General features: G+C 43.1%; 1 protein-coding gene and 1 long non-coding RNA gene across 2 annotated transcripts in view; one reads left to right on the top strand and one right to left on the bottom strand.

The window, feature by feature from the left end:
• Positions 1 to 1,802: 1,802 nt before the first annotated feature.
• LOC143298438 (uncharacterized) lies at positions 1,803 to 21,610 on the top strand. Its single transcript, XR_013057391.1, has 3 exons — positions 1,803 to 1,854; positions 17,785 to 17,897; positions 21,522 to 21,610. It is a non-coding gene; the product is annotated as an uncharacterized LOC143298438 (long non-coding RNA).
• The window catches only part of LOC143298395 (dynein axonemal assembly factor 9-like), a 378,176-nt gene continuing 374,920 nt past the window's right edge, over positions 19,226 to 22,481 (bottom strand). Inside the window, exon 39 of the mRNA XM_076611286.1 lies at positions 19,226 to 21,700. Within this exon, the coding sequence (XP_076467401.1) occupies positions 21,597 to 21,700 (104 nt within the window). The 3' untranslated portion in view covers positions 19,226 to 21,596. The remainder of the gene's footprint in view (positions 21,701 to 22,481) is intronic.

Below are 22,481 nucleotides of genomic sequence, written 5' to 3'. Positions count from 1 at the left end.
TCTGAAGTTCTTTCACGTCAAATATGATCATCGATAACAATATATCTTTATTGTTACTGTCCAGCTTTAAAAAACTGAAGAAAAAAAAGAACCATTCGTCCTTTTGGTCATCTCCGCTGCAAATATTAAAGCATTTAGCTGATTTAAAACTTAACGTTTGTAGCAAAACATCACCACTATCCACAATATCTGCTGTACGCGTATACATAACTTCTTCTTCAGAGTTACCAGGTCATACACACAGACGGTCAGTCCGGAAGTAAATGACGAAGACCGCAGTCCGCTGGAGCTCTGTCGCCGTTCCCCACATCTTGTCCTGGAGCTCTGCGGGACTGGGGCACATCTGGCACCCAGCTCTTCGTGTATCTATGCAAAGCAAAAAGGAATTCATTATAACGGATTTTTAGTTTTTTCCCCATTTATAAAATCTCTCTCTCTCTCTCTCTCTCTCTCTCTCTCTCTCTCTCTCTCTCTCTCTCTCTCTGTCTCTCTCTGTCTCTGTCTCTGTCCAAAGCACAAACTTTTCTCTCTACCTGTGTCTGTCTGTTTATTTGTCTGTAGGTAACAAAAATAATTTTAATCTGATTATTGACTCACTTGTGTAAACAAAGTGAGTCTATGTTTTAACCCAGTGTTCGGTTGTCTGTGTGTGTGTGTGTGTGTGTGTGTGTGTGTGTGTCTGTGTGTCCGTGGTAAACTTTAACATTGACATTTTCTCTGCAAATACTTTGTCAGTTGACACCAAATTTGGCATAAAAATAGGAAAAATTCAGTTCTTTCCAGTCATCTTGTCTAAAACAATATTGCACCTCTGTGATGGGCACAAAAAAAGAAAAAAAGAAGCCTAATTATATGCAAACTGCATTTACTGTTATATTTATATTTTTTGTATTCTCTAAACTTGGCACTTTAACCTCTTATTTGACACAACAACAAGAGGAGTCATTATTATCATTTTTTGTTCAAACAGGAACTTCTTTTGCTAAGCATGGAAGTTTTATTTATTTTGCAAACGTTTTGGTGCAGATAGTAAAGAAGGGAAATTACTCTGTAATTAATGCTAGGGGACTTAATTTATCACAAGTGAGTCTTGAAGGCCTTGCCTCTCTTGTTCAGTATCTGTTTAACTTGCACGATTTTTTAAAGAGTGGTTTTTGACAACTGATCAAGTTTCAGCTGCTGTAAGTATTTCAAACCAACCAACCATGGAAAAGAAGTGGTGAGGGGAGGACTACTACAAGGCAAGACAAGACACGACAACGTCCATTCCTATTAACGAGGGATTTAAATAGATAAGCAGCAAGGGTAGTACACGCTTTTGTTATGAACCCAGAACTCGCGAGTAGTTTCACAGTTCCGAGGAGGTGCCAGAGCGCGCAGACTGATCCATATACGCTGCGCCACATCTGCTGTTTGGAAAAAGAAAAAGGGGGTGGAGAAGAGCCGATGTCTGACAAAAAAAGACTCCCCCCCAAAAAAAAAATAAATAAATAAATTTAAAAAAATAAATAAATAAATAAAAATATAAAAACAACAAAATAAAAACGACAACAAAAAAACACACAAAGAAAACCCAACAACAACCAAAACGCAATACGAAAAAAAAAAAAAAAAAAAACCCCGCTGAACAAACGCGAGCAAGTGGTTGTAAATGCTGGGGACACGTGAAACTCGTGCAAGGAGTGAAAAGAGTGCGAAGTGTGAGACACGAGAGGACTCAGTGTGAGCAATGGTCGGGTGTCCGGATGTATTCGCGAAACAGCAAACCCCGAGTCATTGGACACAAACGGTCTCACTTTCCACTGGGCTGGTGGTGATGGTTTGTGTTTTTCTTGGATTTGGTTTCCAGAGGGGGTGAGTTAGTTATTTATTTGATTATCTTTGTTGTTGCTCGTTGTAGTAGACCGGCCCGACGACCACACAGGGCCAAATTATAATGGCTGCAGAAGTGAATCGTGTGTGTGTGTTAGTCATTAATCACAGGAACACACACACACACACACACACACACACACACACACACACACACAGAGAGAGAGAGAGAGAGAGAGAGAGAGAGAAGGAGGGGTGTTTGGAAAAAGAAAGAAAAACTACACAAGTAACAGTACGAAGGGAGAGACTTTAAGACAAAGATTATTTCGTTTGAAATCTTGGAACGGTTGACGTTTGGTTGGAATGTAATGGTGGCGTTCAGTGTCGAGATTTATTTCCTGAAGAAAAAAAAAGTTGCAAAAGGTGGTGGTGGTCTTTTGTTGTTGTTTTTTTCCTTTCTGTACAGATGTTATTGGTGACATTTTCATGGTTTGTGGGACCAAAAAACGAAAAAACTAATATGGTGGCACGTTAGTTTAGCGACTGAATTCGCATCAAAATAGAGTAAGAAAATGTACAAAATGAGTGGAAATCCACTGAAAATGGGTTACAACATAATATACTAATGGTGATGTCTCATACATGCAACAGAACTGCCGGTGAAATAGGTTCCTGACTTTAGGATGCTAAGTGGAGTGATGGCCAAGAGGTAACGCGTCCGCATAGCAAACGAGAGAATCTGAGCGCGCTGGTTCGAATCACGGCTCAGCCGCCGATATTTTCTCACCCCCCCCCCCCCCCCCACCCTCCACTAGACCTTGAGTGGTGGTCTGAACATTAGTCATTCGGATGAGACGATAAACCACGGCAACAAAAGGGTTGCTCCTGGCAAAATTCTGTAGAAAAATCCACTTGGATAGGAAAATCAAATAAAACTGCACGCAGGAAAAAATACAAAAAAAATGGGTGGCGCTGTAGTGTAGCAACGCGCTCTCCCTGGGGAGAGCAGTCCGAATTTCACACAGAAAAATCTTGTGATGAAAAGAAATACAAATACAAAAATAATAGGACGTCATCGATGTTTATAAGCCCCCAGTGGCGGCTTCAGTCAACAGGTGTTGGTTAGAGTTCACTGTATGGGGCATTTCGCGTCGTTCTAATGCCTGACTCCTGATTAGAATGGGTAAATGACGTGTCTGCAATTCCCCGTTTCACAACAGCGCATTTATGTCCTTTCTTACGTACCTGCACTATAAAACGCGCGAAATACTATCAATAGGTCCCTGGTTTGGGGATTCTAAATTAAGATTAAAACAATTACCGGATGCACTGATTTCATTTTTGATGAATTGTAAACGGAAGACGCTTGACTGCTGTCACAGTAGCTTCTGTCTCCACCTGATAGCAGTCGTGCTGAAACAAAACCCCGGTTCAAATCTGCCCTTGGATTACGAATCGGCTTTCGTGGATATCCAGGTTACGGTGTGTGGTGTGTGTGTGTCTGTATGCATGTGTTCACGCGCGCAAGTGGCTCTGATTTCTACATGCATGTGTACATGTATATAACTTGAAGGGAGGCAGGATCAAAGACTGAACGAAATCATTGTGAAAGAACTTAGAAAACGCTGACCCTTTCGCGGCCCTCACTTACACCACTTTTTTTTTCTTTCATCGCCCGTTCTCTGTGTGTCTGCCTGTCTTTCTGTGTCTCCCTCTCCCCCCCCCCCCCCCTCTGTTTCTCTCCCCCTCCCTCCCCCTGTTTCTCTCTCTACCCCCACTCTCTCTCTTCTCATAGAGCAATGATGGGTATAAATGGTTCTATTCATTTAAATCAATTTTTCAAACAGTGAAATATGTCAAGATCGTAAAAAACAAGTTGCATAGAATCTGCTTTGCGAGGCTCAGATTGAGAGCTCTTCGACTGAATGCCAACAGAAGATGGTTCGATTCAGACGTGGCAACATCCCCTTGCCCAATGTGTGGCGAAAACCATTTCATATTTAACTGCAAAAGATACAAAGAACTGCGAAAAAAAACTGTACCCTTTTCAATACAGCTCTAGCGCAGAGAAAAGATTTGTTCGGCATACTGATGACGGAAAATGAAGATATGATACTCTCACTAGCAAATATGTATCCGAGGAAGTTTAAATGATAGTCAGTCGTGTCCGACTATGACCATCAGAATAGCAGAAGAGGCAACTGCTGTTCCGACTATTTGGGCTAGAATTTGATTATAGTGGAGAGTGTCTTGCCCAAGTACATCCCCACTCTCTCGGCCAAGAGGGTTTTAGGACAGTCGGCGTTGGGATGGTTCCCAAAGGCCAACTAGCCCACAAGGCTGCAGTACTAAGAGCCAGTGCAATTTTGCCTCCTAGTTTGAGAGTCATAGTCCTTCACAAAAGACTAAGCTGTAAATGGTTTCCCATTGACTGGAGAAACCATTGATAATACAGCTTTCACTTTGCTGTTGGCCCAAATGTAAACTTATGTCTGTTTTTCCATTCTGTTCCATTTTATTCGTTTTGCACCATTTTTGTTTTGAATTGTACCTACTATGTCACTAAAGTTTAAAGTTTAACAGATAATGACATTAAACATTTCAGTGTTAAGTGCTCTCTCTCTCTCTCTCTCTCTCTCTCTCTCTCTCTCTCTCTCTCTCTCCCCCCCCAAAAAAAAAAAAGCTTAGACTCAGTGACGTCAAGACAGAAGCCATACGTATAGGCAATATGTATTTCCAGACAGTTTGAAATAACACACTGTCCTTCTCTTACATCTTCACTGGTTACCCAGCCAGAACAGAATTCAGTATAGAAATATTAGCTTATCTTCACTTCGAAGGATCTCCATTGTCATTTTCATCTCACCTTTACATTTACACTCCTTCCCGTTCTCACGGATCTTCTGGGCAAAAGCTGCTTCGAGTCTCCAAGTCTGTTCAAAAACATCTGGTCAAAGGGCCCTTCAGTACCATACTCTTTTGTCTGGAATTCCTTTCCTCTCGATCTTCATCACTCACCAACTCTGTCCTCTTTCAAAACAAAATAAAACTACCTGTTCAACAAGACGAATGGATGTGACGAAGCATAACCGTCTGGCTGCCTGTGTCTGTCTGCCTGTCTGCCTGTCTGTCTGCCTGTCTCCCACGGAACCAAAGCAACGAAGGAAGCTTCACAGCATTTGATTCTCAATCCTCTTTGGTCTTGGATTAGTGCAGTTCTCCTCTGTCGTCCCCTCCACTTTCTACCATCTCTGACAGCCGTTTCTAACGTCATGCTTCACGCTGTGAAACTCTTTAATCAAGCTGTGTCAGCCTGTTTGTGTGTAGAGTGCCCTTGTTTGTCTGCGTTTTCTCCTGGGGGTTCCAGTCAAGTGCTTTCTTGGTGCCAACAACCCGAAGTGTCTTTCAGAAGGTAAAGCAAAGTTTCCTGATTGATGAATTTACAAGTTCAGAACTTCCGACATTTGAGGAAGAAAACCTTCTTCCATATGTATCGAGAATTAGAGAGCCTTTATCGACGACGAGCAGTGTTGGACTGTGTCCGATCGAAGCGGATAGTGTGTCCGGCCCATTCCCATCTTTTATTCCTGACCTGGGATTAGCACTGTTCGTTAGGAAAACGTCCACAGGGTCTTGTCAAGCATTTCTTCAGCTGAAGGATCTGTCTGAGGCACTTGACGCTAGTGTGATCCTATCTGGAGCAATGTTGGGTCACTGTCTTTTGTCAGCTACAATTTCTTTTCTGAGGGCAACAGAGCCAGTCAGAAATTTCCCGAGCCCTGCTACACATTGCTGTTGTCACACTCAGCAATGCCTGATCGGTGAAGAAATGTAATCGAGCATCGTTCCCCGCTCTGACAGACATATGGACGTACTGACCAGAACGGGAAACCCCTGTTGTAGAGAGGTCGTGTAACATGTACATCTAGTAACGTGTTGCTAGGTGTGTTAGGATTGCCTTACCCACCTTTGTGGCTGTCTTTTTCCTGCTAGATATGCGTGATGGGATACGTAAGAAAAAAATGCAAATATTTTCAGTGTATCTCTTCGCCTTGTGTTTTTTCCCCCGTTTTTTTTATTTTTATTTTTTTAATGTCATCATTGGCGGAGCAATACTAGAAAGTTTATTCTACTCTGAGTTGCGGAGAGCTTGTTTCAATGTTCCGTCGTACAGACTGGTGATAACAGATACCTAGTTGGAACTGAACAAATAAAAACGTAAGAGAGGAGGAGTTAAATGGTGAGTTTGGGGAAACCGGATTGTGGAATGGAAGACGGATGTTTGAAATGAATATTTATATTTGTATTTCTTTTTATCACAACAGATTTCTCTGTGTGAAATTCGGGCCGCTCTCCCCAGGGAGACCGCGTCGCTATACTACAGCGCCACCCATTTTTTTGTATTTTTTCCTGCATGTTTTATTTGTTTTTCCTAGCGAAGTGGATTTTTCTACTGAATTTTGCCAGGAACAACCTTTTTGTTGCCGTGGGTTCTTTTACGTGCGCTAAGTGCATGCTGCACACGGGACCTCGGTTTATCGTCTCATCCGAATGACTAGCGTCCAGACCACCACTCAAGGTCTAGTGGAGGGGGAGAAAATATCGGCGGCTGAGCCGTGATTCGAACCAGCGCGCTCAGATTCTCTCGCTTCCTAGGCGGACCTCTAGGCCATCACTCCACATAAACGAATAGAAGTACAATCAAAGACTACTGCTTTGAGTCCAAGAACTGAGAACATCATTCACGTGTAAGTGGTCACGCTCAGTGGGGGTATGCTTTGCTGGCTTTCCCGGGGTGTTTGACCAATCTACAGGAGATGAGGTATTTGACAGGAGATGAGATGTTTGACGAATCTATAGATGAGGTGTTTGACCAATCTACAGGAGATGAGGTATTTGACAGGAGATGAGGTATTTGACAGGAGATGAGGTGTTTGACGAATCTACAGGAGATGAGGTGTTTGACGAATCTACAGGAGATGAGGTAATTGACGAATCTACAGGAGATGAGGTATTTGACAGGAGATGAGGTATTTGACGAATCTACAGGAGATGAGGTATTTGACAGGAGATGAGGTGTTTGACGAATCTACAGGAGATGAGGTATTTGACGAATCTACAGGAGATGAGGTATTTGACAGGAGATGAGGTGTTTGACGAATCTACAGGAGATGAGGTATTTGACAGGAGATGAGGTATTTGACGAATCTACAGGAGATGAGGTATTTGACAGGAGATGAGGTATTTGACGAATATACTGGAGATGAGGTATTTGACGAATCTACAGGAGATGAGGTATTTGACAGATGAGGTAATTGACGAATATACAGGAGATGAGGTAATTGACGAATCTACAGGAGATGAGGTATTTGACGAATCTACAGGAGATGAGGTATTTGACGAATCTACAGGAGATGAGGTATTTGACATGAGGTAATTGACGAATCTACAGGAGATGAGGTATTTGACAGGAGATGAGGCATTTGACAGGAGATGAGGTATTTGACGAATCTACAGGAGATGAGGTACTGTAGTTGAACATGCAGTCATTATCTGGCATAACGAATGGCGGTCTTCCTCCAAGAGAATTGAACGGCTCCCATTAGCTGTAATAGAGGGTTCAACACTGCCCAACGTATCCGCCCCCCACCTCCATTTTATTTTTAAGGCCTCTGTAAGGTCATTCTCCAATGCCGGGAGGCTTGTGCGCCTGCTCTTTGGTTTCCTCCATTGTCATGGTTAGCGCGTGTGTGTGTGCGTGTGTGTGTGCGTGTGCGCGCGCAACATGTTTGGGTGTGTGTTTTTTTAACTGTGAAGAGTACACGAGAGAACGACAATAAGTTTGAAGTCTGTTAAAGTACTGAGAGGAAGCCGTAAAAAGTGCAGTTTGTCTTGAAAAGAAGTGTCTTATTTCACCACGATTTCGGACTGCTTGATATTTTACTTGACTGGAGTTCCTTTCAACATAATTATAATCATTATCGCACAAGCTTAAGCTTTTGAGTTTGGTTTATTAATTAAAGCTGATCTGCCACCTCCCAGTGGCCGTAACTTGCTGCCACTGTGCACACACTGATCTCGACCTCCAGATCCCTCCCTACCACCCACCCACCCCCACACACACTCCTCCCGCCTCGCAGCCCTGGGGTACACTTTCTTCAACCTCCGTAAACTTTCCATTCTCGCTCGATTATACAGCATCGTTCGTGTCCAAACTAGATCACAGATGCCATCCTCGATTAACTTTTTTTTTTTTCTTTTTTGTTGTTGTTTGCTCCATAAACGGTTGCTCAGATCCGCCTGGCTGCCGGGTACAATAAAACTGGCACTGCCACATAACTCATCGTGCTGCAGAGACGGGGGAAACAATTGTAGAAAATCTATTGGATTAAAACGGGAGGGCCGGAGCCGCTGATAAGTAATTGAACGTCACAGACCGGAGCCCCTAAACCACACTCTGTGCCCCTCCGGGCGGCACCACCACCCCGCGCCGCCAACTCCCGTGAGATGCCGTGTGCATCATTGCGCCGCGGGTCGCCGTTCATAAAGCCGACATCATAGCGCTCGGCCCATCTCGCTCCGTGACGTGACGGGGACAGCGAAGATGGCAGTCCCCGAGCGGCGACAAGGGTGCAGACAGGGATCTTGATTGCACCCGGCGTGACGGCCAGTCGTGTGGCCACCAAGGCCTTGCTTGTCCGCCCAATTACTGGCCCCTGAGTCCGTGAGGGGAGGGCACCCGTCCCTGGCTCCATCATCGTCCAGATGCCGGTGTTGATAGCGAACGTAACGTACAGCCCCGAAAGTCCCAAAACAGCGACTGCGTTAGAAGCGAAAGGCACTGAAGATTGATTGGTTTTTATTAAGTACGGGACAGCGGGCGTGATATATATGTATAGGATTGTACTCCCAGATAGCGGGAATGGCCATAGGGACGGCTGTCCTGAGAGGGACATCACTTTTCACCGGCTCTGTACAACTGATATTCACTGGCCTTTAAAGAATTCGTTCGATAAAAGCCAGAAATAAATGGGCTGACTAAAATGAATCATCGTATTCTGAAATTGCATCCTACTGTTGCTATATGGATGGAGATTATGATTATTACATAGAGGTGGAGGGAAAGAGGAGACAAAACAATGGATCAGGCCTGTTGTTCAGGCCGTGGAGCTGAAAGCGTGGCAGGGATGGCCGAACTGTCCAGAACTGGAGAGGCAATCTGTGCAGACCTCGACGACGACCGACAACACTGGAACAATGAATGAAGCCTTTCGGTGCGACACAGATTTGACCCGGATGGAGTACGTGCGTGACCTCCGCTGGACAGAAGAGAGGGGAAGGCGACTCGGACATTATCAGTCGGGCTTGTCACTCACGACTACCCAGGCTTTACCGCCAAGGATAGCCCTTAGCAAGAAAGACATCATGATGTTGAGGAGGAGGAGGAGAAGGATCACATAGCCACTCGGATCAGACGATGAACAAAGGTCCCGTATGCAGCATGCGCTTAACGCATGTTAAAGAATCCACGGCAACAAAAGGGTTGACCCTGGCAAAATTCCAAAGAAAAATCCAATTTGTAAAACAATTCCACTTGCACACAGAAAAAAACGGGTGGCGCTGCACAATGGCGACGCGCATTAGCCCGAGAGATCAGTCTGAATTTCACACAGAAATTTGTTGACAAAAACCAGAAAAGTGCAATACAGTACAATATAGTGCAGTTACAGTACAGTACAGTACTGTGCAGTGTGTATTGCAACGTATTACAAATAGCCTGCTTTATTGTGCCAATATTTTTTAAATATAGAAAACATACCCGTCACATTTACTGGAGATAATAATAATAATGTACATTTATATAGCGCCCTTTCTCTCGAAGAGCTCAGGGCGCTTTACACGAAAAAATATTACAAGTTATTCACAACATTCATGACCACTTTCTCAGCCCTCCGGGCCCCTCCCCCCCCCCCCCCACACACACACACACTCTCTCTCTCTCTCTCTCTCTCTCTTTCCCACTCTTTATGCATCCAAAGTGGTGTTGGAGAACAAGGAAGCTGAGAGTGCTTGTAGATAGGTTTTAAAACAATGAGTTTTAGTGATTAGCGGAAAGCAGAAATAGAATCAGATGTACGGATATGATGAGGAAGGTTGTTCCAGTTGTCAGGAGCAGCAAAGCACGTTCACCATAGGTTCTTGTATTGACACGAGGAAGTTTCAAAAAGTAACAGTCAGGAAGAGCGGAGATTTCTTGCGGGAGTATAAACACTGATAAGAACAATATACGTCAGATATACTGAACAGATTTATAAATGTTCTGTGATTTTTCATAGCTGTAAATAAAACTGCCAGTTTTTGCTCACTGTAATCAAATTAACGTGGACAACTTCAAACCAGTGCAATGTTGCTTGATGTTAATTCATATCAGCCAACACATCGCTGGACACACACAGGGTGCTTAGATGCAGACCAATAAACTACTCGGTCTGTTTTAGTATGTCCACAGAACGACAGAAGACGACATAGCCAGAATCAAATTGGGAATATATATATATAGATCGCCTTGTCCACAATTTCAAAATCTCTAAATGTATGCCCCGCGAAGACGAGAGACAGAGGCAGACAGGCAGGTTGGCGGGTAGGTAGGCAGACACATGCGCGCGCACGCGCGCGCACACACACACACGCACAAACACATACGTACACACACACACACACACACACACACACACACACACACACACACACACACACACACACACACACTGAACACAGAGAGTTGTATCGTGATCTGTTTGGGATAACAAAGCAAAACAGCCCCGTCTGTACTTTAGATCGGCATTGTAAATGTCTTGAACTGGCAAGATACTCTCTGAACAACAAACTGACACAACGGGGGACATTGAAGCACTTCCCTCCCGCCAGAACAGTGGGTCAGTCAGTTTCTTGTCATGTATCCCCTGTATCCGTGCCCCCCGCCCCCATACGCCTCCCCCACGCCCCCCTCCGCCTTCCCCCACCCTCCCTCCAAACACACACACTGATCCACACCGAGCAGCCTTTGCCGATGGGGTTCTGAGAGTCAGGAGTGAGTGACAAGCATGTCTGATAGCGTCCCAAGTTGTTTCCCCTTGCCCTTGTCCGGCAGAGGGCACACGTGTAATCTGTCCGGGTCACAAGGGTCGATCGATGTCTTCAGCTCATGGATCCGCGACAAGGCCTCCTTAAGGGGGTTGGGAATAGGGGTGCAGCCCTATAGCGCGAAGTGTCCGAAAGCGCGAACGTTGGGTAGTTCGAAAGCGGGACATTGGACACTTAATAATAATAATAATAATGGATACTTATATAGCACACTATCCAGAAATCTGCTCTAGGTGCTTTACAAAAACGCTTTTGATAACATAAAACATTATATCTATGTTACATACACACACCAAAATGTGACCACACACACACACACACGCACGCACGTACGCACGCGCGCACACACACACGCACGCACACACACACACACACTGCATACATACATTTTAACATACATGTGTATCTAACAGCTACCCTAAGACATACGCACACATAGGCAGGCACAAACTTACATAAACACACGCACACACAATACACATTCATATACATGCATGTAGTTGTGGACCTACCACAATTGAACTATTGCTGAGGGAATAGGTGAGTTTTGAGACGAGATTTAAAAGATGCGAGGGAATCAGAATGACGGAGGTTCTCAGGGAGCTTGTTCCACGTCTTTGGCGATTGAAAAGAAAACGATCTGTGTCCATAGGTCTTACTTCTGACGTGAGGTATCCTGAGAAGTCGAGTATCAGAGGAAGAACGGAGCTGGCGAGACGGGGTATAGATATGGATGAGTTCAGAAAGATACTTTGGGCCAGATCCGTTGACTGCAGAAAAGGTCAGAGTGGATAGCTTATAGTCTATTCGATCAGAAACAGGCAACCAGTGGAGAGACTGAAGAAGAGGAGAAACATGGTCAAATTTAGAAGCTCTGCAAATGAGTCTGGCAGCGTTATTCTGAATTCGTTGGAGTCTAACAGGTATTTGGGAAGGCCGGCCAAAAGAGAGTTGCAGTAATCCAATCTTGAGAGAACCAGAGAGCATACAAGTGTCTTGGTTGCATCGGTTGAGAGATAGTGGCGGATAGAGCTGATTCTACGCAGTTCCAAATAGGCAACTTTACAGATATTCGAAATGTGCTGTTGGAAGGAAAGAGACTGGTCCAGGATTACACCAAGACTGCGAACAGAGGGAGAAAGTGAAACAGGTGTGCTATTGATCAGAACAGTCAGGAAAGGAAGGATGTTGACGAAACTTCTTTGGACAGGTTATCATCAATTCAGTCTTATCATTAATTGCAGCTTGTTGAGAGTCATCCAGTCCTTTAGGCCAGCAATGCACTCCTGTGTTTGAGTCACCAGTGCATCAAATTCAGCTATGGAAGCCGACTGATAAAGTTGTGTGTCATCAGCAAAGCTCTCATGCGACATCGCATACGTCGACGACGTAATCATTATCCAAAAGCGAACCGATCAAGTAATCGTAAGTGAATATTCCGTTCATCCGAGTTCTTCTTACAAGCGATTCTTGTGCGGCGGTTGACAAGAGACGGAGGGATGGAGGGAGAGAGAGATACGGATACGGATGATTTATTCATTGGGCCATAGCTCCTGTGAAGGGGCAAACAAACATCTGTTGCGTCACAATTTGTTTGAACAAACACGAAAACACAAAAATCACATGAAACGTATTACGAGGATGAAAATTCTCTAAATTAAAATGTTTTATGTCGGAAGAAAGGACAAATTCCACGTATCATTTTGCTGTTTGGACATCATTAAGCACAATTTAAATGTACCAGGTTGTCGGTAATATTTAGCTGGAATATAATCTTTCTCTTATCCCTTTGAGAGCTGAACAGCTCGAAACAAATGAGACGGAGAGAGAGATTTTGAACTTTTTTTTTTTTTTTTTTTTTTTTCCAAAACATGAAAAGTCATGTTGCTAATTTGTCATCTCAATGCCTTATAGCCGTGCGAGCGAGCGCGCGCGCGCGTGTGTGTCACTTTGGCATGTACGCTAATTATTAAGGTAGAAAATCTGGTAACACAGCAATGCAATGCACAATTATTTTAGTTTATTGGCCTGGACATATGGATATCCGCGGTATACAGTAAAAAAAAAATAATAATAAATAAAATAAAAATAAAGTTTTCAAAATCATTGTCATTGCCCCCACAAGGATCAGTCATTTGCAATTTAGGGACAAAAGCATTCGGCGCTTTTGAGCTATCTTAGAGTGCGCTTTTGAGCGACTTCCTTCTTGTACACAAGAGACTGTTTGGGGGGGGGGGGGGGGGAATGAAACGCTCGCGCTTTAGGGCTGTCGCCATCTGCATCAGAGAGGCCGTTCCTACTGACGGACAAGTCATCATCGTTAGCAGTGCACGACTTGTGCTGGACTTGCTTCATTGGTTTTAATTCAATATCGTTTCGGAGACTCTAAGGCGGTACATGTCTTGATGAATGACTACGGCTCAAAATGACAGCATCCAGAGGAGTGTCACGTGATGCTGTGTGTTTTGAAGAGGTGGCGCCGTGGCGGAGTGGTGTTGGGCTTTGATCAAGGGTTCACCAGACACCAGTGTTCGATCCCCCCCGTTTCGGTATAACTTTGTGTTCCTCGGAAAGGCAGTTTACTCCGATTTTTGTTTTTCCACACTCCACCCAGGCATTTATGGGTAACTCATTTCGGTTTGGGAAGGTTTCAACGGCGGATGGAGAGGACTGGGCCCCGCCTTCCTATGCCTAGCCCTAGACACAGTGGATGTAAATTCATTGCCCCGATGGCTGTATAAGGCTGTAGTACATTTAACCTTTAACCTATTTTTGAAGAAAGCATTTTTGTGTGTTTTTTTGTGGAATACTCTGACAGTATTAGTGTTCTTCGATTTTGTCTCTTCTTCAATATCAAATGTGTTCGTGCCGCGTCTGTATTTTTGACCAAACAAATGACTCAACGAAATATCATTTTTAGTCCCACTCCCACTCACAAAGCGAAGAGACAGACACAGACTGATAGAAAAAAAAAGAGAAACAGATCAATGAAAATTATATTAGGAAGTAACTGATCTTTTTTTTTTTCTTCTTTTTTTCTTTTTTATTGTTTATCTAATAACATAATGGTTGACAGATGCTCGGACAGGAAACCGGGCAAAGTTTGCAAATCTCAAAGTTTGGACGTAGTTATTTTCTTAGACTCAACACCAGCAAAAGTTTCCAAGCCACTAACGAGTCACTCCCCTCCATATCATGGGAGTGGTAAAGGACGGAAAAGATCCACACAAAAAAAACCGATAAAAGGAAACGGAGGGGGTGGAGGAGGGGTGTTAACAAGACGAAAGGGCTAGAGAAGGTAAAGAAAAGCCGAGAGGCGATGATGATGACGAAACAAGAGTAAGAGGGAGGAAATGCAGTATGAAAGAAATGTGTTTAAAATCAAATAGAATAAAAGACGAAAGAAAAGCATCACGAGAAAGGAAGGAAGGAAAAGAAAAAGAAACAAAGAAATCAACTCGAGGAAAGCAAAAGCAGCAAAGAACCCTGGCTTCTGAACGTTGGTGCAAAGGAATAGGGGGTGCAAGAAGGGGTGGTGGTGGAGGAAAAATACAACAAAGTGGGGAGAGAAAAAATGGAACGACAGAAAAATGTCTGTTTACAAGTGCAGACAGAACTCTATCCGCGCTGTTTTGAATTTTTAAAAATGACAGGAAAGTTGTAAGGAGGAAATGGTTTTGGAAAAACAAGTAAAAAGGAAGAAAAGAAGAAACAAAAGTACAAAGAAAAAAAAAGGATCGTGACAAGAGAGGGGTGGGGAGGGGAGAGAGAGAGAGTGGGGGGGGGGGGAGGAAACAACAGAGCACACACAAAAAAAGATGAAATAAAATGGAAAAAAAAAACCAGGCTTCCACGCAGGCACCCAGCTAAGACCTGTCCAGAAACCCAACAGCCGTGCACGGACTGGCAGACCCTTTGCAAAGATGATCTCACTCCCATCCCCGTTACCGCACCCCCTACTCTCTACCCCTCCACCACCACCCCCACCCCCCTCCCCTCCCCCCCACCCTCCAGGCCCAAACCCAAGGACCGACACCGGACCTCTCCCCGGGGGACGGGACCTGTCCGAAGGAGGGGCACGGCCGGTGATCCCTATCGTAACTCTATTAGCATCAGGGGGCCCAGGCGGCTGCTTCGTCGTCGTCGTCGTCCTCGTCGTCGTCCAATGCCGTCCATGGCTGCTGCTGCTGTTGTTGCTGCTGCTTTTTCCTCTTTGCTTTTTGTGGGGTTTTTTTTTAAGCGACAAGACATCTTGGTGTTGCAACCTGCCTGTTGTCTTACCCCACCACATTTTTCTAAATATTGTTTACACACACACACACACACACACACACACACACACACACACATATATATGGGTTAATATATATATATATATATATATATATATATATTAACCCCGATGTCAAATCTGGAGCTACCATGGCAGAATGGGTTTGGTATTAGACCAGAGTAGAATAGAATGTTTTATTGTCATAAAACCTTAAGGTTTATAAGACACAATAAAACATGAGTATGTTATGATCAAAAACAACAACAAAAAAACAACAACAATGAACCCATTTCGCCAGTAGTGTACACCAGTGATGAGAGTTCGAGTCCCCGTTTCGGCACGGTGTTGTGTCGTTGAGAAAGGCACCTGACTCAAGATTTTCCTCACCCCACCCAGGTGTAAATGGTTTTCCTGACCGGTTGGGCAAGGAGGAAATTTGCGGAAGGAGAGGACTGTGCCCCGCCTTCCTGTGCCGAGCCGTAGACACAGTGGATACGAATTCATTGCCTCCGATGATCTTACAAGGCTACTGGTCCTTTAACTTGTTCAACCTTTAATAAAAATCTGGCCAGCCCAGATTAATTAACCACGGGGTCAGTGAAGGCTAGCCTGGAAAGCCCTGCGGAAGTAAACTGGTCAGTACTGACCCCTTCCAGCTGGATTTAACCCCCCCACCCCCCTCCTAATGGATGTAGGGTGTCATTCTGGACCAGCTTGAAGTGATGACCCTCGGTGGTAAGTTTGGTCCAGTTGGAACCAATGCAGGCAGTTAGAGCAGAATATATTACCCGACGTTTCCTTTGCTGCTGCTAAGTTGTAACAGACAGGAGGAGAGTAAAAGTTAGCCCAGAACTCCCCCCCCCATTATTATAATTTTTTTTTATCAATAACTTTATTAAACCCGTTAAAATGGGTAATTTCCAAGGAGAGTCGTGTGTGGGGGTACGGGTGGGGTGGGGGTAGGGGTTCCATCTTGACTGAGCCACAAATGACGTACCCCAGGGGTCATTCATGATCATGGGGGCAAAATCCAGCAAGGGGGTATGGTAGTTTCAGGCTGCTACACCGGCTTCTGTGACCTGTCGAGTCCTGCCCCGCTGGTCGGTTGGTCGGTGGAGGGCTGACTGGCTCCATCCATGGCCCGCAGGTCTGAGGGGCAACTGGTCTTGTCCATCTCCCGGAGGCCCGGCCATAGAGATGGAGGCGGCGTTGTGGATTTTAATGGGAGGTGTGCGATTTCCTGTTTTGTCGCCTGCATGGGAGTTTCTCTGGAGTGTTGTGACTGCTTCTAGGGTTGTGGCTGTATTGAGTTGCAGGGTCTCTGTCTCTCTCCCTCTCTCTTGTGTGCGCGTGTGTTTCTCTCTTTTGAGATCATTTTTCAGACGAAAAAAAGTAAAGTTCAAGTAATAACTAAGAAATGGCACAGAAACGGACTGACTCGATTCAGACCCAGAACTGCAGGCCAAAATGCGAACAATGATAAAGAAAATAACGGTTATCTGCTGACACCGGCGTCCGCATGGTCTCCTTGTCCTATGTGTTGGTGCATTAGTTGAAGATGAAATAGAGAGAGAGAGAGAGTGTGTGTGTGTGTGTGTGTGTGAAAGCCTTACGAGGATTTTGGAAAGAAATGTGTAATTTTTCATGAAGAAATTTCAAATAAAATGGACCTAAACAGCATGATTCTGATAATTGAAGAAATGATATCACTAGCCAAATTTATCGCTCTTACGTTGTTGGAAAAAGCAATTAACTTTGGAAGCTTTATAGTTATAGGACATAATTACTGCCACTCTAGTGCCCATTCGATGACATATAAATTGTATGTTTCTCTTCTTTTTCTCATAAAGTTGGATGATCGAGTTGTGTCATATGATCTTATTTGCCTTGTGTAAGGCATTAAGGACTGAATAACTAATGCGTGTATGTGTGTGTGTGTGGTCAAGATTTTATTTCATTATGGTAAATTGAATAAGCAACAATTGTGTTTTTACATTAAGCCATCAATGTGTGTGTGTGCGCGCGCGCGCGCGCGAACTCTGTGTGTGTGTGTGCGCGCGCGCGCCCTCAGTGTGTGTGTGTGTGCTTGTTTCCGAATACAACATTACAGTTGTATGGTGTACAACCAGGCAATCCTTCAACAAAGCACGAGTGTCATTGTCGGTATTCACCAAATTCATAGCTGCGATTTACGTTTTCATTATTATTTTTACTCCATTGCAATGTGTTCATTTCTCTACATACCGCCTTTATTTTTGTCTGTCCATAAATTGTTCCCCTTGCCCAAAAGGATAGTATTATCAACAGCAATAAAACGTGTGTGTGTGAGAGATATAGTCTGCACATCTCTGCCTGTCTTGTTTCTATCCCTCTGTCTCTTGTACCCTCTCTGTAATGTGCTTGTGCATGTGTATTGCTTTAACAAGACAGCGAGAGATCTTGTTTTTAATCCTGTTTTAATGTGATATTACTTGCGCAGAAACACACGTGTTCCCAGAACTTGTAATATTCCATTCAACGGCAATGAAAAACCAAAGCATCGTTTTGTGTTTCAGGCGCAGATTACATTCCACTGCCAAACGTATTAACAGAAACGACAGCCAGACCAACCTCATCCTGAGACAGTGTTATTTCTAAGGCAGCGTCGTCCAAGCGCATGTTCACAAAGGTAAATTAGTTTGTTATACAATTGAAGGAGGTGGAAAGAACGCAGCTAACATGTGAAGGTCGGGGCAGAGCATAGCTAATATATATTTGTGGGAGAGGGGAAGTATATCGCCTGCATAGAAATGGAAGAGGGGGAAATTTAAGCATGAGCCAATCTTGCATATTTGCAGAAGGGAAGACAATAGCCAATGCGCACTTGTGGGAAGTATTTGTATCTGTCGGAGAGGACGAAGGGGCTTATATGTTTGTGGGAATGAGGCAGAGCATTGCTCATAAATGTCTAACAGAGGGGATAGAACCTTCATTTTTTGTGCAAAAGAGGGAAGGGCATAGCATACACATTTTGAGGGAGCGAGGACGCAGGGGAGAGAATAACTTACATATTTTTGTGGCAGATTGGGCAAATGATAGTTTACATAAAATTATTTGAGGAGGGAGTGGAGGTCTGTAATTTCTATATTTGTGGGAAATTTGTTTTATTTTTTAAAATTAAAAAAAAAATCTTTATTTAGGGGAGAGGGCGGACAAGCCATGATTCAGATAGAGCACAGCTTTCACATCTGGAGAGGGGCTTAAATTGTGTAACAAGTCTGTGGAAAAAAAAAAAGAGCACATGCTTATATATTTGTGAGACAGGGGTGTGTGTTGCAGAGCCTAGCTTACATATATTTGGAGAGAGGGGATGGGGTGGTTCGTTTTACTTATATATATGTGTGAGACAGGGGGCAAGGTAGAGAATAGCTTACATATTTGTGAGAAGGGGTTGTGGTAGTAGAACATAGCTTATATATCTTTGGAGAGAGGGGGGTTGGGATGGTTTTACTTAAATATTTATGACAAGGGGTAAGGTAGAGCATAGCTTAAATATTTGTGAGATGGGGAGGGGGTGGTAGAGTACAGTATACATATTTTTGGAGAAAGGGGGGTGGGCACGTGGTTTTACTTACATATTTGTGATACGGGTGTGTGGTGGACAGCATAGCTGTATCTACGAGACACTGAGGGGATGTGGAGAGAATAGCTTACATATTTGTGAGACGAAGGGGTGTGGTAGACAGCATAACTTAGATATTGGTGGGACAAGGTTGTGTCCGTGGGGCAGAGCATACTTAGGTATTTGTGAGACAAAGTGGTGTGGTAGAGAGCATAGCTTATACATATATTTGTGGGACAAGGCTGTGTGGGGTAGAACTCGGCTAAAGCATAACTTACATTTGTGGGAGAGGGGGAAGAGCATAACCTTTTTCATCTGACAAGGCCAAGTTTGGGAAACGTGGCACACTCTGTGGCCCAGTTTGTTAAACTTCACACACACACACACACTTAAAGTCAAACATCTTTTATTGAAGGCTATTCAGGAAAGGACACTTTCCAAAAAAAAAAAGCTGAACAGTAACAGCAAATATTAAATATAGCACAACAAGCTGAACAATAACTGCAAATGCAAAGTACTATATCACACATTCATTCTGAGCAAATCTTGCAAAAACGGAATGGACGGATGATATCGCAAGCACTGATTTTGATGCGATGAACATTTCGAAAAAAAAATTCTGCAAAAATACCGATATTGTAGATCCCAGAAGATAAATGAACAAAGATAGAAGAAGAAAATAAGAATGTTCAAATGAAACTAATAAATTCAAGTAAATTAATATTCAGATAAGACTCAAAAAGACACTCAAAGATAGAAAACGAAAAGACAATGTTCAAATGAAATTAATAAATTGAATAAGTAAATTAATGTGCAGATAAGAATCATGAATACACAAGTACAAAACAATAACAAAACACACAGACTGACTCAAAACAAAGTAATCTGCAAAGAGTAATTATGAAAAACTATAAACCTACCAAATATCTTGGGGAAAAAAGACACACACATACAATGAAATAAACAAAATAACAGAAGTACATACCAAAGTAAAATGTTTAGGCATAATGAAACAGTTGACAAATATACAAGTACAAACCAAAAAAAAAAAAAAATCAATGAATGACCACAACATTGGGATCTTTCCAGCAGCAGTTCTTCAATCTCAGCCACTAAGATAACATGAACATTTAAAAAAAAAATCTGCCCACTTCTGGGGTCCTGGCATATAAATGCAAAGTGAAAAACCAGTCTTTGTAGTCACACTGCAAATGAATCAGTCTTGCAATCACACAGGAATGCTACCAGCTGATAAAAAAAACACCCCCCCCCCCCCAAAAAAAAACAACAACACAGAACGTTGTCATTTAGTTTCCCAAAGATCCAATCAATCACTTAAACAATCCTGTGTGTCAGTTCTTATTCCCGATACTTATAAAGCTCCTATCTTCAGTCAGAGACCAAGCTCTGTGCGCTTTAAAAAACGAAGCTACATTTGCATAGCAGGCTGCCAGTCTGGGCACTGCTGGCAGCTGCTTTTAGGCACCCACATATTTACACCTGACAACCGCTTGAGGTGGTCACAGTGTGTGTACTCCAGTTGAAAGTGAACAATGTAAGATGCTCAGCAACTGATAAAAGGAATCTGACAGCCTCCTTTGGAACTGAGCACACAAGTTTTAATTTGGGTCAATAAGCAAATTGTTCTCATAAACCAGTAGTTGGACAGAACCATTTAATCCTCACACATGAGTGCACACACACTTTCAGATATAATGTGCATTCAGCAGCCTCTTTACGCACAGTCAGCATAACAATACAAAACACCTATTTGAGGCAAAAGCAATCTGCAGACATTCTAACACAGGGGAGAAAAGCACAGATTTCTCAGTAGTATTCAGTGACTTCCATTTCATTAAAGTATTCCTTCTTGTTCAGTGTCCATAAAATTCAAAACAAACAAAAACTGCTGACAAAGCTGCAATAGCAGTAACCCCCACTAGCACACAGCCTTAGGCAAGCAGTCAGCACACTTCAATCAACTCTGAGGACAGCGCCTCACTGTTTAGTTCAACACAGGCGATTCTTTGAAAGCACATTAATCAACCCTATAGGAAAACGCTTCGCTGTTTGGTTGAACACCAGTAATTTATTTGCAAGCAGAGATTAATCAACTATAGAATGTCTTGAAGCCAGCCCTTCTTCAGCTTATTATGCACACATTTGCTGAGAATGACACAAAAGAACAAACATGAGAGATGGGCGGAAGAGAGGGAGGGAGATGGGATGAATATACAGAAAGGAAGGAGACAAATGTTAAAACGGGTATGTACCGTGTTGAATACAGAGAGAAAGCCACATATAGTGCCTGGAGCAAAGAACTCAACAAAGGGAATGGTGGGGATTCAAGTTATAGCTATGTTTGCAGGGGTTTTTTCCCCCCTCCATCACCAACACACTGAGAGGCACAGGAAAGGCTGAAACAGAGAGAGGGAAAGCAATTGACAATTTGTCAAAAATGCGCCAGTAAATGAGACTAGAGGATCTTCCAGAGCTTAAACACAGATAAGGGTGATATTTTCTTTAAATTCTTTATGAATAAAGAAAAACGTGTTTAGTACCACTGACATTTTAAGCATGTATGCCACACATTTCTAATGCCCGTCTATATAGTGCAGCAGGAGCCAGCTGATACTACGCCAATGTTTGCCATGTATCATGTCCTATATGAAAACCCCTTGTGTGCTCCAGGGGACATCATGATGATGATGATAGAAGCTGGGCGCCAGACGGGGACATGGTGTGGCTGACTGAGCGGGGTGTGGCCTAAGCAAACAGGTCTGGGAACTTCTCTTTGTCAATGGCAGCGTTGTACTTGTCAATCTCCTCATTCTTCTTCTTCAGGTAGTCCACAATGAAGTCTTTCATGACTGCATGGGAATTAAGGAAGAAGATACAAAGACAGAATATACTATCTCTAAAAAAAATTTAAAAAAAATTAAAAAAAAAAAAAAAAAAAAAATTTTTAAACTTTTGACAAAGTTTGCTGGTAAAAAGGTGACAGATAAAAGAGCTTAGGTGTTGCATCCATAGAATTATGCCAAATTTGATATTGCTCCCTTGTTTCAATAAAAACAATAATTCATAATAAATAAATCCCCAACAGTTTTAACTCCTGCAATATATGATATACCTAGTAATATAAACTGTATAAATATCAGATAAGTAAAAGGGAGTAAACAGACACAATTGGAAAAACAACAACAGCGCTCACATCATTGTTAGAACACTCATTTCAATGACATGTCACTAAGACTTGTAATTAAATAAGTATATGTTTCAGGCTGGCAGGAAGGCAAGTCAACCTGTGATTTGGGCAGGTCCCATTTTCTGCAATCACTACTTAAATTGATCTAGTGCCTTTCCATATAAAACATGCATTTAAACACTAAAACGTACATACCCCTGCACGGACATGCAACCACTCACAACAAACGTTCATACACAAAACACATTAGACAATACTAATGTACATAATTATTATGTCTTGTATGCGGGGCTCTTTCATCATTTGTCATGACAAATTTGTGAGCGACAGCAAGGCAGCCAAATGTCAGAAGCTGAGTTATTCAGAATGCATGCATACACATGCTTGATATTAGCTTATAACAGACTGTTGCATGTACATACACGCATGTGCACACGCAAATG

Source organism: Babylonia areolata, chromosome 2, assembly GCF_041734735.1.
Source record: "Babylonia areolata isolate BAREFJ2019XMU chromosome 2, ASM4173473v1, whole genome shotgun sequence".
NCBI lineage: Eukaryota > Metazoa > Mollusca > Gastropoda > Neogastropoda > Buccinidae > Babylonia > Babylonia areolata.
Note: the sequence above shows the minus strand (reverse complement) of the source record. Positions and strands in the feature narration are given on the sequence as shown.